The sequence below is a fragment of the Quercus robur genome, chromosome 3, assembly GCF_932294415.1.
Source record: "Quercus robur chromosome 3, dhQueRobu3.1, whole genome shotgun sequence".
In the NCBI taxonomy this organism is placed as follows: Eukaryota; Viridiplantae; Streptophyta; class Magnoliopsida; order Fagales; family Fagaceae; genus Quercus; species Quercus robur.
In genome coordinates this window covers 1,574,961-1,587,549 of record NC_065536.1, presented here as the reverse complement: position 1 = coordinate 1,587,549, position 12,589 = coordinate 1,574,961, and the positions used below count along the sequence as shown (strand labels likewise).

At 32.1% G+C, this 12,589-nt stretch overlaps 1 protein-coding gene and 1 long non-coding RNA gene across 10 annotated transcripts in view; one reads left to right on the top strand and one right to left on the bottom strand.

Moving 5' to 3' along the window:
- LOC126716614 (putative disease resistance protein RGA3) overlaps positions 1 to 12,589 on the top strand; it is a 98,712-nt gene that overhangs the window by 26,881 nt on the left and 59,242 nt on the right. The window contains exon 1 of one of the 8 annotated variants that reach the window (XM_050417462.1): positions 8,000 to 9,396. The exons of the other annotated variants lie outside the window; for them this stretch is intronic. Within the exon in view, the coding sequence (XP_050273419.1) occupies positions 8,027 to 9,396 (1,370 nt within the window). The 5' untranslated portion in view covers positions 8,000 to 8,026. Of the gene's footprint in view, positions 1 to 7,999; positions 9,397 to 12,589 lie in introns of those variants that run through there. 8 annotated transcript variants of the gene reach the window in all.
- On the bottom strand, positions 3,764 to 5,245 carry LOC126716629 (uncharacterized). Of its 2 annotated transcripts, none has more exons than XR_007652191.1 (3): positions 4,972 to 5,245; positions 4,146 to 4,313; positions 3,764 to 4,045 (listed from the first exon to the last, which is right to left on the bottom strand). It is a non-coding gene; the product is annotated as an uncharacterized LOC126716629 (long non-coding RNA). The 2 variants fall into 2 exon arrangements; XR_007652192.1 differs by having other exon boundaries at positions 3,766 to 4,045; positions 4,146 to 4,269; positions 4,972 to 5,241.

The following is a 12,589-nucleotide window of genomic DNA, read 5'->3' as shown; positions in this document are numbered from 1 at the left end:
CAAAATGAATATAAATTTGACCAATTTGAATTTATAATGAGTAGAAAATATTCTACAATTTTTTTTTTTTTTTTGAGAATGAAAAAAAAAATTCTACAAATTAATAAAGAACTTAGTTTGGATAATTGATTATTCATATTATATGCTTGTGTTACATTGTTTTTTGCACTATATTGTTAATTTAGAAAGTTAAGTATGTTTTGGGTGTTGGAACATGTAACTTTGAGATTTGGAGTTTGTCATTTGTTTCTATTAGTAACTAGCCGCAGACCCACGCGATGCGTGGGAAACTAAGAATATTATTAATGATCATTTTATGGTTTAGATCTTAAAAGAAATTATTCCATTGCAATGACCATCATCAACCATTTCAACAAACTTTAAAACCTATTTCTCTGTTTAAAAGCCAAAAAATTAAAAGAAACGATTAATTTCCATTGATCAAATGACTAAACTACAACATTCAAGCTTTAACTACAACTTTTAACAGTGAACAAAGATAAACCATCTAAACCTAGGAAACAAAGCAAAAACCATTAAAAAAAATTAAAACAAAAATAAATAAATAAATAACAGTAAAACACAGATTCGCTATTGCACCTTAATGAGGAAAAAAAATGAACCTTCTTAAACTATTTACCCAAAAATCTTTGCTACTTTTATAACTTAATATATTAGGTTACTAATTCAAGAAAAACATTTGCACTTGCACAACAACACAAGCACATGCTATGCACAGAGTGGAAGATCATATAAGAGTGAACAAAGTCCTATGGTGTCCAAATAAGAAAACAAACATGAAAATTCAAAATTTACCAATTCAATATCATAGGATTACTGCTTTGTGTCAAAATTAAAAGGAAAAAAAAATCATTTTGCTTTCCAAAAGCAAAGAAAAAGTCTTTGAAAAAACTATTGTTTTTAAAAAAAAAAAAAGCGAGGTTTTTTTCAAATTGAGATTACCCAAAAACCATTTAGTCCACAAAAAGGGAGGGGAAGACTAATTTAGTAATTAAGAAATCATATCAACTTTAGTGGGGAAGACTAATTTAGTAATTAATATCATTGCCCAATTTTCTTCACACCTTAGCTAAAAAACCCGTCATTGGGGGATGCAAAGAAAAAAAAAATTGTGACGGCAAAAACTGTAAAGATGTTCACTTGCAAATATCATAATGATCAAAATAAATAAAACACATTATACAAAATTTAACATTTAAATAAATAAATAAATAAGTAGCACCTAGTGTTGCATTCAAGTCTTAAAGGTGTAATTTCTGATGTGGATATCTGAAGCGAATCATCAAATATACTGTTTTCTGATTCTTTGAAACCGTAAAAGACAGGAAGAACAAAAGGAAGAGACAGGAAATTAACTTTGAGGGGGGGGGGGGGGGAGGGGAGGGGTGGAACATAAAATTAGTCAACTAACTTTTCACTATAAAATTTAAAATAGTAATGTACATACAATTTAATAATCAATATACAAGTAACTTTTCACTATAAAATTTAAAATAGTAATGTACATACAATTTAATAATCAATATACAAGTTAAGTAGTTTATAATTAAATATATGCTACAAATTGTGTATCTAATTAAAATTAAACAATCATGAGACAAAATTGACAAAAAGAATTAATATCTTTAATCAACTATGAAATGGGCAAAGTATAATGACTAAGATTAAAAAAAAAAAATACTAATAATTTAAAAACAATCATTCAAACTTCAATGAATAAAAATCGTCTAATAAAATACAAGTACAACCACATACATGTTATATTATTTTTATCTATAAAATAATTAAATGATAAATAGAAGTAAATTTTAATAAGGTACATTTATAAATTATAATGTTATATGATATGTTGATTAATTTTTTTTTTTTTTGAGAGAGATATGTTGATTAATTTAAAAACAAATAAATATATGATAATAAAAGAATGAAAAAAAAAAAAATTAAAAAAAAAAGAAAAAAAAAAAAGAAAAAAAAAAGAAAAAAGAATACCTCTGTACCTAGGAAAGTGGGAATGCTTGAATATGCTTCACAATCAAAGGGCCTACACGGCTACAGCAAACACAATTGCTTTTGTAGAAAAAATTTAACCATACACGTGGGTGGTTGTCTCTAGTTTGCTGCAATATTTATTCACTATTTACACAGTACAGAAGCTTCGTTACACTTCACATTGTAAATGACGAAACATAGAGGAAAGCAAAACAGGAAAAGAAAGAAAAAGAAGAAGGCAAAGTTGAGCTATTGAGAGAATGAGAGCTGAGTCTCCATGCTAGAGATAGAAGCAGTCAGACAAGAAAGCGAGAGAGAGAGAGAGAGAGAGAGAGGGAGAGAGAGAGAGTTACCTGTGTAGAAAAATGTCTGCAACTGTGTGGTGATGCGGTGCCTCCAGCCTTCAATCTTACTACTGCTATGGGGCAAGCCCTAAAAGTGTTAAAATAGCTGTGCATCTCAAAATTTTGAATGTCTAATTATTTATTTATCATTAATTAGATTAGAAAGCCAAAGGTCTGAAGTTTTGAAACTGTCTTTGGAAGAAAGAGAGGTTGGCGTTAGCAAGCTGAAGGGCTGAAGTTTTGAAACCATGAAACACAGGTAGAGGAAAAGGAGTGGAGACAGAAAGGATTGCCGTTAAAGAGTAAAGACTTTTCGGATTGGGTTTGGGCTTTATGGATAGGTGGACGTACAGCATTAACGTAAGGATTTCTTTTTAGCAGTATTTTAAAATTTAGGAAAAGTATTTTAAAATTATAAGAAAAATTAAGGAAAAAGAATGGTAATGATATGGCTGCTCATGTGGCTCAATGTGAGCATAGCAACATTAAATGCTACGCTTAAGTATTTTAAAATTATAAGAAAAATTAAGGAAAAAGAATGGTAATGATATGGCTGCTCATGTGGCTCAATGTGAGCATAGCAACATTAAATGCTACGCTTCAACTTTTAGTAATACTAGCTTTTTAACCCGCACTATGTGCGGGAAACTTTTTATTTATATTTATTAGAAAGAAATTTTTTTTAATAATATTTAAATACACTTTTACCACGTACTAAACACCGAACACATATCTCCATTTACAAATCTAATTACAAACACCATAGGCAGATACCAAAAACTAATTTAACCAAATCTAACTCAAATATCTAAATCTAAAACAGTCCAACCAAGTGCATTTGAAGATGTTGATTCAGCATCAGCTAACTTTTTTTTCCTTTTGAATTCCAATGTGCCTCTACATTGTTTTTTGTGTGGTTATGTGCTTAATGCTCATTTCATATCTCAGTTGTTCTTTTTGTTCTTGCTCCTTTCCAATCAACCAAATATTTTTTTCCCTTCTTATTTTCCACCTATTATGTCCCTTTTGTGAGGAATAAATATAGACCTTTGTAGATTTCATTCAACCCCAACACTTATATACTGCACAAAGTAAATGTATCTCAGAAGCTTGATAAGAAACTATAAAATTTAAATAAATAAAAAACATAAATGCATATAAACCATAAAGTTTGATCATAATCTCCAGTAAATAATGCACCGATTGTTTTTTTTTTTTTTTTTTTGTTTATACATAGATTCATTGCGTTATTGAAAGTGTATGGGGAGTTGTAACAGCAAGGCAGAATATGAAATTGCAAAAATTGCACAAAGTAAGTTTTCTTATACGTTCACAAACTTATATGCTTCTAATTCAAGGAAAAAATTCAAGTAATTAAAACATAATTAAAAAAAATATAACAATAAAGAAATGTTAGATCCATATGGAAGTTTCCATACAAAAAAAAACCTTAAGTAATACATGAATATTAACAGAAGTTCAAAGTCCTATAAAAGCTCAAATCTCTTAAAACAGTACACCAATATAAGAAATTTGAGTGGTTTACTCTATCTTGGCACAAAGTTAAAAGTAACCTCCAACTTTTTATGGCTTATCCAGACCTTCAAATGCTTTAATATGTCTATAAGTCTCTCATCAAGCTCTCTGATCCATTCAACCACACCCTTTGATATTTCAAAATTAATATATGCCTGTCATTAAACAAATAAAGGCATTATTACTACCAGTTTTCTCAAAAGTAACATACTCAACATGTTTTTAAAAAAATGCTAAAGCTTTATTACAACAGACCTTTGTATAGAGCACCTGGCAATTGAAAGGGTGAGATACCAGCCCCATGAAATATGAATTGGCTATACTGATGCCCACCAGAAATCTATAGCATCATGTCCATACACAAAATTCCAGTTTGCACCTAACAAAAGTGAAAAGTCTAATAATGTCGAGAGAATCTAGTTCCTGTTCATTAAAGAGCACATATTTAGCATTCACAAATCCAATCAAATGTATGGTTTGCTGCTTACAGAATCTAGTTATGGACATCAGATGCTGTTAGATTTCACATACGTTGTTGCAAAATGACTTGAATTATCTATATTCATTATAATATCATGTAAGATGCATTTCAATTTTATTCACTAATCATCAAGCCCTGTAGATGTTCAGGAAGCAATATTGAGAAACAAATTCAAAACACATTCTGGCAATTTAAGAAACTCTTTTTAGCAATCAAATATGCTTTACACAACTATCTCTAGAAGCTTAATCTATCAGAAAGCACCACAAATAGTTCCTATTCATTATAGAGTACATAATAGTTCCCCTAACTTTCAAATACATAATCTTAAAGGCCATTGTCATTCAATTTTATAGAGAAAAATATAGAAGGGTTCCAACTTGGGAGTCCTATAAGAATTAGAGTCTAAAAGTTCATTTTAAGATTAAGTTTCATATTCTTCCAAGAAGAGAAAAAATGATTATGAGGAGATAGAAATAGTGATTTACCACCAAACTTTCTATGGATTACATGGCCAAACTGTCATGGATTTCAATAATAAAATTTTCTATTTTATCTATAAAGCAACTATCTGGGAAATTAGGGAAAAGGTAGCCAAACCTTTTGGATTTTCTTTTTTCCTCTGTCTGTTGGCCTGGAACGGAACATGCAAACAGTTAAAAAGTGGGCCAAATCATCAGAGAGAGTATCCGAAAGAGGGAAATTAAGCACGCTATTCTGACCATGTGTGTATGGAGTTACAGAGAAGAAACGAAACAGGGTGGAAGAGCAGGTCTCAGTTACAGTGACTTTGAAGTTTTCATTGGGAAGTGATGCAGCTTATTTCACTAACACAATCATTCCGATTCTGAAATCTAGAATGTGAACAGTTCAGGGAGAAATACATTGAAATCGGAATATTCAAAGTAGAGTACTAACACCACCAATAAACAAAAGCAATATATTCATCCAAAGAACAGATTACAAACCCTAGATCTGACAAAAACGAAAAAAAAATCAAAGTAGATCTAAACGATCTGGAATCTGATCGATTCGAAATTGGTACCTGGTTGAACTTGAGGGAGTGCAGATGAGAATGTCAAACTGAAAAGCGAATAGAAAAACTTAATTAAAATACCAAAATCGAAAACAATCCAAACAAAATATCAAAACCTAATCATAATTAATAAACAAACTTAAATCGAAGATAAAAACTCACCGGTGAAAGAAATTAATGGACAGCTAGATGAAGAAATCTGACAAGAAAGTGAGAGACTTCTTTTCATTCTTGATTGCAAACCGTGGAAATATGTCAATGGGCTTCTGTTTTTTCTTTTTCATCGGCAGGGAAAATCTTTTCTTTTGGCCGTTTGTGTTAACAAATGGAAAGAATGGATGATTGTGTGTTTTGGGTTTCAATTTTTAGAGCGTGCAGTTTTTGATCTCTCGATCTCTCTCTCCTTCTGCGTTCTCTGCCTCTCTATTTCTCTGTCTCTCGGTCTCTCTTTCTCCTTTTTTTTTCCGTGTAGCTATCTTCCTTTTTTATGTCTTAAGCAGTTAATTTCCTTTTATACCAATAGGGGTTCCAAACAGTATTTTAATGTAGCGAAAAATTATAATTTATCGCTTTTAAACGGTGTTATAGCGTTGTCAAACAATATAATGTATCGCTTTTTAAAGTTACACATGTCTAAATTTTAGGTAAGGACTTTTTCTATTTGTTATTACCTCCTTAATTCTAGGAACTCATTTTCTCTCAACTTCTGCAATTATATATATATAGATATAGATATTGATTTCTAACATAGTAGTTATTACCTTTTATAATTAATTTTTGATAAATTTATTTTTTTAACATATTTCAATGGGTAATTAGATATAGCATCTAGTGATTTTTGATCTTAAATTCAATCCTACAATCCGATCCACATGATTATCTCTTTGATCCTATGTAAGATTTTGATTTTGATAATTGTGGTGTGAACGGATGGTGGACTAGACCGAAGTTAGCCATTAGGTTTAAAATAACAAATTACAGTAAATGAAGGTGGGCCATCTTTAATATTTTGTACTGGGCTACAATTATGGTGCCTTTGCCTTTTCTACCAATTGGTGTTGATTTTGCTTTTGAGTTCGGTTAGAGATACCACTTTTCATAACATATTTAAACCATGATAGAAGTAAACATCATATTTATAATAATTAATATTATTTTTATTATTTACAAATTACAATAGGTGAAATCAAGATTTAGAAAAAACAGTGTGAACCTAGATTTTTTGTTTTTGTTTTATTGACTATTGTTTTCCTTTTCTGCTTAAAGTGGAGGATTAGGGTTTTTTTTTTTTTTTTTTTTTTTTTTTAAATATATATATATATATATATATAGATTTTTTATATATCAGCTTATTAATTTATTTGCATATGTACACTGCAATATCAGAGAAGCCGCGTGGAACCCAAAAGAAGAAGTCTTTGAACTTTCTAAGAACCATACCGGTAGAGGTCAAACATTTCAAATTGCAAAATATTAAAAGCTTTGCAGGAAACCAAAAATATCCATAGTCTGAACTTTCTAAGCAAAACTCTCTCCTGCGTAAATTGGCCCTCATAAAAGATTCAAGCTTACAGTGAGAAGGGAATATGAGCACGAAATTTCCAAATATGTGAAATGTAAAAATAGAAGAAAAAATATGCACCAAAGAAAACAAACACATAAGACAATATTTACATGGTTCTGCAATTTACCTACGTTCACGAAGTTGAAAGGATTTCACTATTCTTAGAAATGACAAGTTGTCAATATAGATAGTAGAATAATATCGGTAATAACATAAATGAGAACCAAATGGTTCAAAATGAAAAAGAACATCACTTCTTAAAGATCAGATAAGCGAGAGCAGGACTAGCTAAAAGGATTAGTTGGCTACATCATTTTCCGACTTTAACTTTCATTTATTTATTAAAGATCTTGATCTCAACTCTCAATTTTAATCTCCTCTTTGGCCTCTTCTTTTATCAGGCAGATGCCATTTGCTCTTTCAATACTCTTGTGTTAACCAAGCAAATTTTCTAAACAAACAACACTACCTTTATGCTTATAATATATTTATATGTGGGTATGTGGGCCTAAATAGAAAAATAGTTAAAAATATAATTTAATTGGGGTATCTTACAAGATCCAAAAATCTAAATCGGGATTTTAATGGGATGTTACGCATCTACGAGCGTTCTTAATAAATGAATTGTTTTAAGCTTTTTTTCAATTTATTTGTTTTAAACTTTTTAAATCTTATATTTTAAGATTTAAGATTTGGATTGGATCGATAATAATTCCAATACCTGCATGATGCAGCATGCCTCGTTACGAAGTGACGAAATAAAATTCCTATGTTTCACATTTTTTTTAAAAGAGAATTTTTAGTGTTTTACTCTACGTTATATATATATATATATATATATATATATTTCCTTACAAAATTCTATAACCGAAAAAAAGAAAAAGAGGAGTGACACGTGATACACTATAATTGGTGGTGCACAAGTGCAACGATAAAAATGGATCAGAGAATTTCTATTGGCAAGGCTGCTCTTGGGAAAGACGCGCCAAGACCTCTTTCTTTTTCCGTAAGCGTTTTTCTCATGGTTGGAAAAGCTCAACAACGTATGCTACGAGATGGAAGACGTGGTGGACGAGTGGAACACTGAGTTGATCAAATCAGCAATTCAGAAAGAAGAAGAAGAAAAAAACGCTGATAATGCTCCTGCTTTGAAGATGAAGAAGCAGGTATGCTCCTTTATCCCCTCCCCTTCATGTTGTTTCGGTCAAGTTGATAAACTTGCTAGGCGTCATGATATCGCTCACAAGATAAAAGAACTGAATGGAGTATTAGATGAGATTGCCAAAGAGAAAGATAAGTATCAGTTAACTAATGACCCTGCCCCTAAAGTACTTGAGCGACCACAAACTACCTCATTTGTTGATGAGTCTGAAATATGTGGTCGTCATTGCGTTAAGGATGATCTAGTGGGCATGCTATTGGACAAGGGTAGTGCAGAAGAAAGAAGCCCCCGTCTCATCTCAATAGCGGGCATGGGAGGTGTTGGAAAAATGACTCTTGCTCAACTAGCCTACAATGATTGTAGGGTGCAAGCCCATTTTGAGACAAAAGTGTGGGTTTGTGTTTCTGATCCTTTTGATCAGTGCAAGGTGGCCAAAGCAATCCTTGAATCTATTAAGGTTCAATCCTCCGACACAACTGAATTGCAAATTCTATTGAATAGAATTTGCGATGAAGTTAGGGGAAAGAAGTTTCTTCTTGTCTTCGATGATGTGTGGAAGGAAGACTCTACAGCGTGGGAGCCATTCAGAATTGCATTCAAATGTGTTGCCCCAGGCAGTAGAATTATAGTCACCACACGTAACAGCAGAGTAGCGGAGATTATGGGAAGTGCGAGCATGATTAATTTGGGGTTATTGTCTAAAGAAGATTGTTGGTTGGTGTTTAGTAAAATAGCATTTTTTGATAGGGATCCTAGGCAAAGTGAGCAACTAGAAGACCTTGGTAGGCAAATAGTAGAAAAATGCAAAGGCCTGCCACTTGCAGCAAAGACTCTAGGGAGTCTCATGCGGTTCAAGAGCAGTAGAGAAGAGTGGAAGAGTATTTTGGAAAACAAATTGTGGGAATTTGAAGATGTGGAAAGAAGTCTTTATGCACCATTGTTGTTGAGTTATTATGATTTATCCTCACCATTGAGACGTTGCTTCTCATTTTATGCTGTTTTTCCTAAAGATTATGTCTTTTCTAGCGATGAGTTGGTATTTATGTGGATGGCACAAGGATATATCGAGTCGAAGAAAAATATGGAGGTAGAAATCATTGCTAGAGGCTACTTTGAAAATTTAGCCATACGCTCTTTCTTCGAAGATTTTAACAAAGTTAAGAATGATGGCAAGATTAAAAAATGCAAAATGCATGACATAGTACATGACTTTGCACAATTAATGTCGAAAGATGTGTGCTTCACAATCAATTCTAACATGGGGTTGGAAATTGATTATAAAACTGCCCTCCATTTGGAGTTAGAAATTTCTGAAGAAGCCCAATTTCCTAAGTCCATTTATAGTGCAAAAAATTTGCGCACCCTCATTTTTGTAAATGAAAGTGATTATATGTTGTCTACTTTATTTCAGCATTTTAGATGTTTACGAATATTAACTTTGGATAAGGGATATTTTGGTATGTTAATGGAACTTCCAGATGCAGTGGAAAATTTCATACATTTGAGGTATCTCAAATTAGTCAATTATTGTGGAGATGCATTGCCTGAAACCATTTGTAATCTTTGTAATTTACAAATTTTGCATATTGAATATGGTGGTGAGTTACTAAAATTGCCACAGGGGATGGATAAATTAATTAACCTAAGACATTTTAGTGGGATTGCAATACCCTTGAGTATCCAAATATAAATTTTCCAAGAGGGTTTGGGAGATTGACTTCTCTTAGAACATTAAAGTATTTCAACGTAAATGGTGAGGATGATAGCGAAAGATGTAAATTGGGAGAATTAAGAAATTTGGACCACCTTAAAGGGACTCTTCAAATAAATGGGTTGGGGAACGAGGTAGATCAATGTGAGGCCACGAATGCACAACTAAAGAAGAAGATAAACCTCCGTACTTTGAAGCTATTGTTTCACCCAGACAAATGGGATCCTGAGGAAATAACAATGGGGATGGATGCATTAGTTCTGAATGCCTTAGAGCCACCTCCTAACTTGGAAGATTTAAGCATTCTTTACTACAAGGGATGGACAATGTCTCCCTAGATGGTGTCCTTGACCAATTTGAAAAAACTTTATTTTGAGTATTTATTTATAGAGCATTTGCCTCCTCTGGGGAAACTTCCGGTCCTAGAATCATTGAGAATAAGGAGGATTAATAGATTAAAAAAGTTAGGGGTTGAATTTATGGGAATAGAAGAATCCGAAAAGAAGGAGAAAGGCGATATATCAATAATGCTATTCCCAAATTTGATATCTCTCGAATTTTACGGATTAATAGAGTGGGAAGAATGGAATGGGATTGGAGGAGGAGGAGAAGAAGAAGAAGAAGAAGAAGATTGTACCAAAAGATTCACTATAATGCCACGTCTTCAACATTTGAGTATCTGGAATTGCCGAAAGTTAAAGTCATTACCGAACTTCCTTCGTACAACTCCATTACAGCATTTGAAGATCCAAAGCTGTCAAATTCTGGAGGAACGCTACGAAAGAGGGACATGAGAGGAATGGCCCAAGATTTCCCATGTCCCTAACATTGTCTTTAATCCATTTCTCAAGGTAACTTCTTTTGATGCTTCTCCTTCTTCTCCTTGGTCTTCTTCTTTTATTTTGCAATATATCAATATTAAATTAATAAAAATGTTACTTTTCTGTCAAAATTTCCCACTGAAAAAAAAAAAAAAAAAAAACAAAAAAAAACAAAAAACAAAAAACAACAACAACAACGTTGGTTCATGAATTTATCTGGTTCTTAGTCATTTGAATTATGTGATTTATTGTTTAGATTGGGTTATTTTGTGATTTATCTAAAATTGCTTAATAAATATCCAAATAAATATCTTTAAAAATCTCATTCATTTGCAAATGTCTTGACAAAAAACAGCTCCAATGTCTACCTCTTTCTATTTCATTTACGGTTTTCCTCATTTTCTTGAATTAAAATGGTTCCCGTGATCTCCGTCTTGCGCATCTTCTTTTATTTTGCTAAATATATCTATTTATATTCGAATTGACTACTAATCAGTCCCACATATTAAAATTATAATAACAACTTTAATTAGCTTATGAGTAATTTGAATTAGGTGATTTGTATTTTGCCGTATTCACATAACTAGCAAAGCATGTGGTTGCTTATATTCAGTTATCTTGTGATAAATCTAAAATTGTTTAGACTAATAAAAAACTATCATTGCAGCAAATCTTGCTCATTTGCATATAAATAAAACAACTCCAATTGCTCTAGCTAATTTCCTTCAGTTTGGGCATGTAAACTAATCTAAAGTTTGGGCCTCTATATAAGCGTAGACTTCATCTTGTTTTTTTTTTCTCACATTAGATGAAATTTGCAATCGTATACTTTCTTAGCTTTTGGTTACAACTCCATCAAATTTTCAGCATGACGGTATTATTTGCAATCATAATTCATATATTGCTTCTTTTTTCTTTTCTTCCTTTTTGGGTCTTATATTTACAAAAAATATTTCTCATGACCTCTTTCATGGTTTGATTTTCAGCTAGAGATTGTGTTGAAGGTTCAAATGAATTGCGAAAAATGCCAGACTGAGGCACTCAGAGTTGCAGCTAGGGCAAAGGGTTAGTGTTATATGAATCATAAAGCTCATCATGTGTTTCAAAACTATGATAATTGACACATAGTTATGCAATTTTTACCATATTCTTATATCTATATGACTTTGATTTGCAATTTGTACAAAGTTTTGCCATTTTCCTGTCACCATATTTTGTTGATGTTGAAACTTCTTTATCAATCAAGTTTTCTAAGATGTGGAAACATCTTAAGAGTATATTCTCAATTGTGTCAGATCACATAGTAAAAAATTATATATAAAATATGTTGAAGTCTAAACTTAAATTATATATTTTTCCTTTGCAGGTGTGTACACTGTGGGATTAGAAGGAGCAGAGAAAGATAAAGTGGTGGTGATTGGTGAAGGAGTTGATGTTGTAAGTTTGGCTATTACTCTGAGGAAGAAGGTTGGGCACACTGATATTATTAGTGTAGCAGAGGTGAAGAAAGGAAACTAAGTTGGAAAGCCATATACATATACCCTTGGCTACTAGAATTCCTTTTGAAGTACACTACCTTTTCTTTTATTTATTTTGTTAACCTTCAGAAAAGTGTTAATGTAATAAACATTCTCTTAGCTTCATTTTTTTGTGAGGTTATTTTTTCATCCCTTATCAACATTTTAAGCTTGATCAAGTTCCACTTGGCCCGACCCATTGAGGCCAAGGGCCAAGTAAAAATGGGGCAGGCCGGCCCAGCTCGACCCATTGCTGAAGAAAGAACTCAAACTGCAAGTCTGCTTATTAACAAACAGAACACAAAATACACAATACTCAAAATGCAAGTTTTCTTTTGGGCATGTTGAGTCCTTGGAACTGGCCATGGCCAAATCCATATGTTTATGAGTTTGTGTACAGGGTAGGC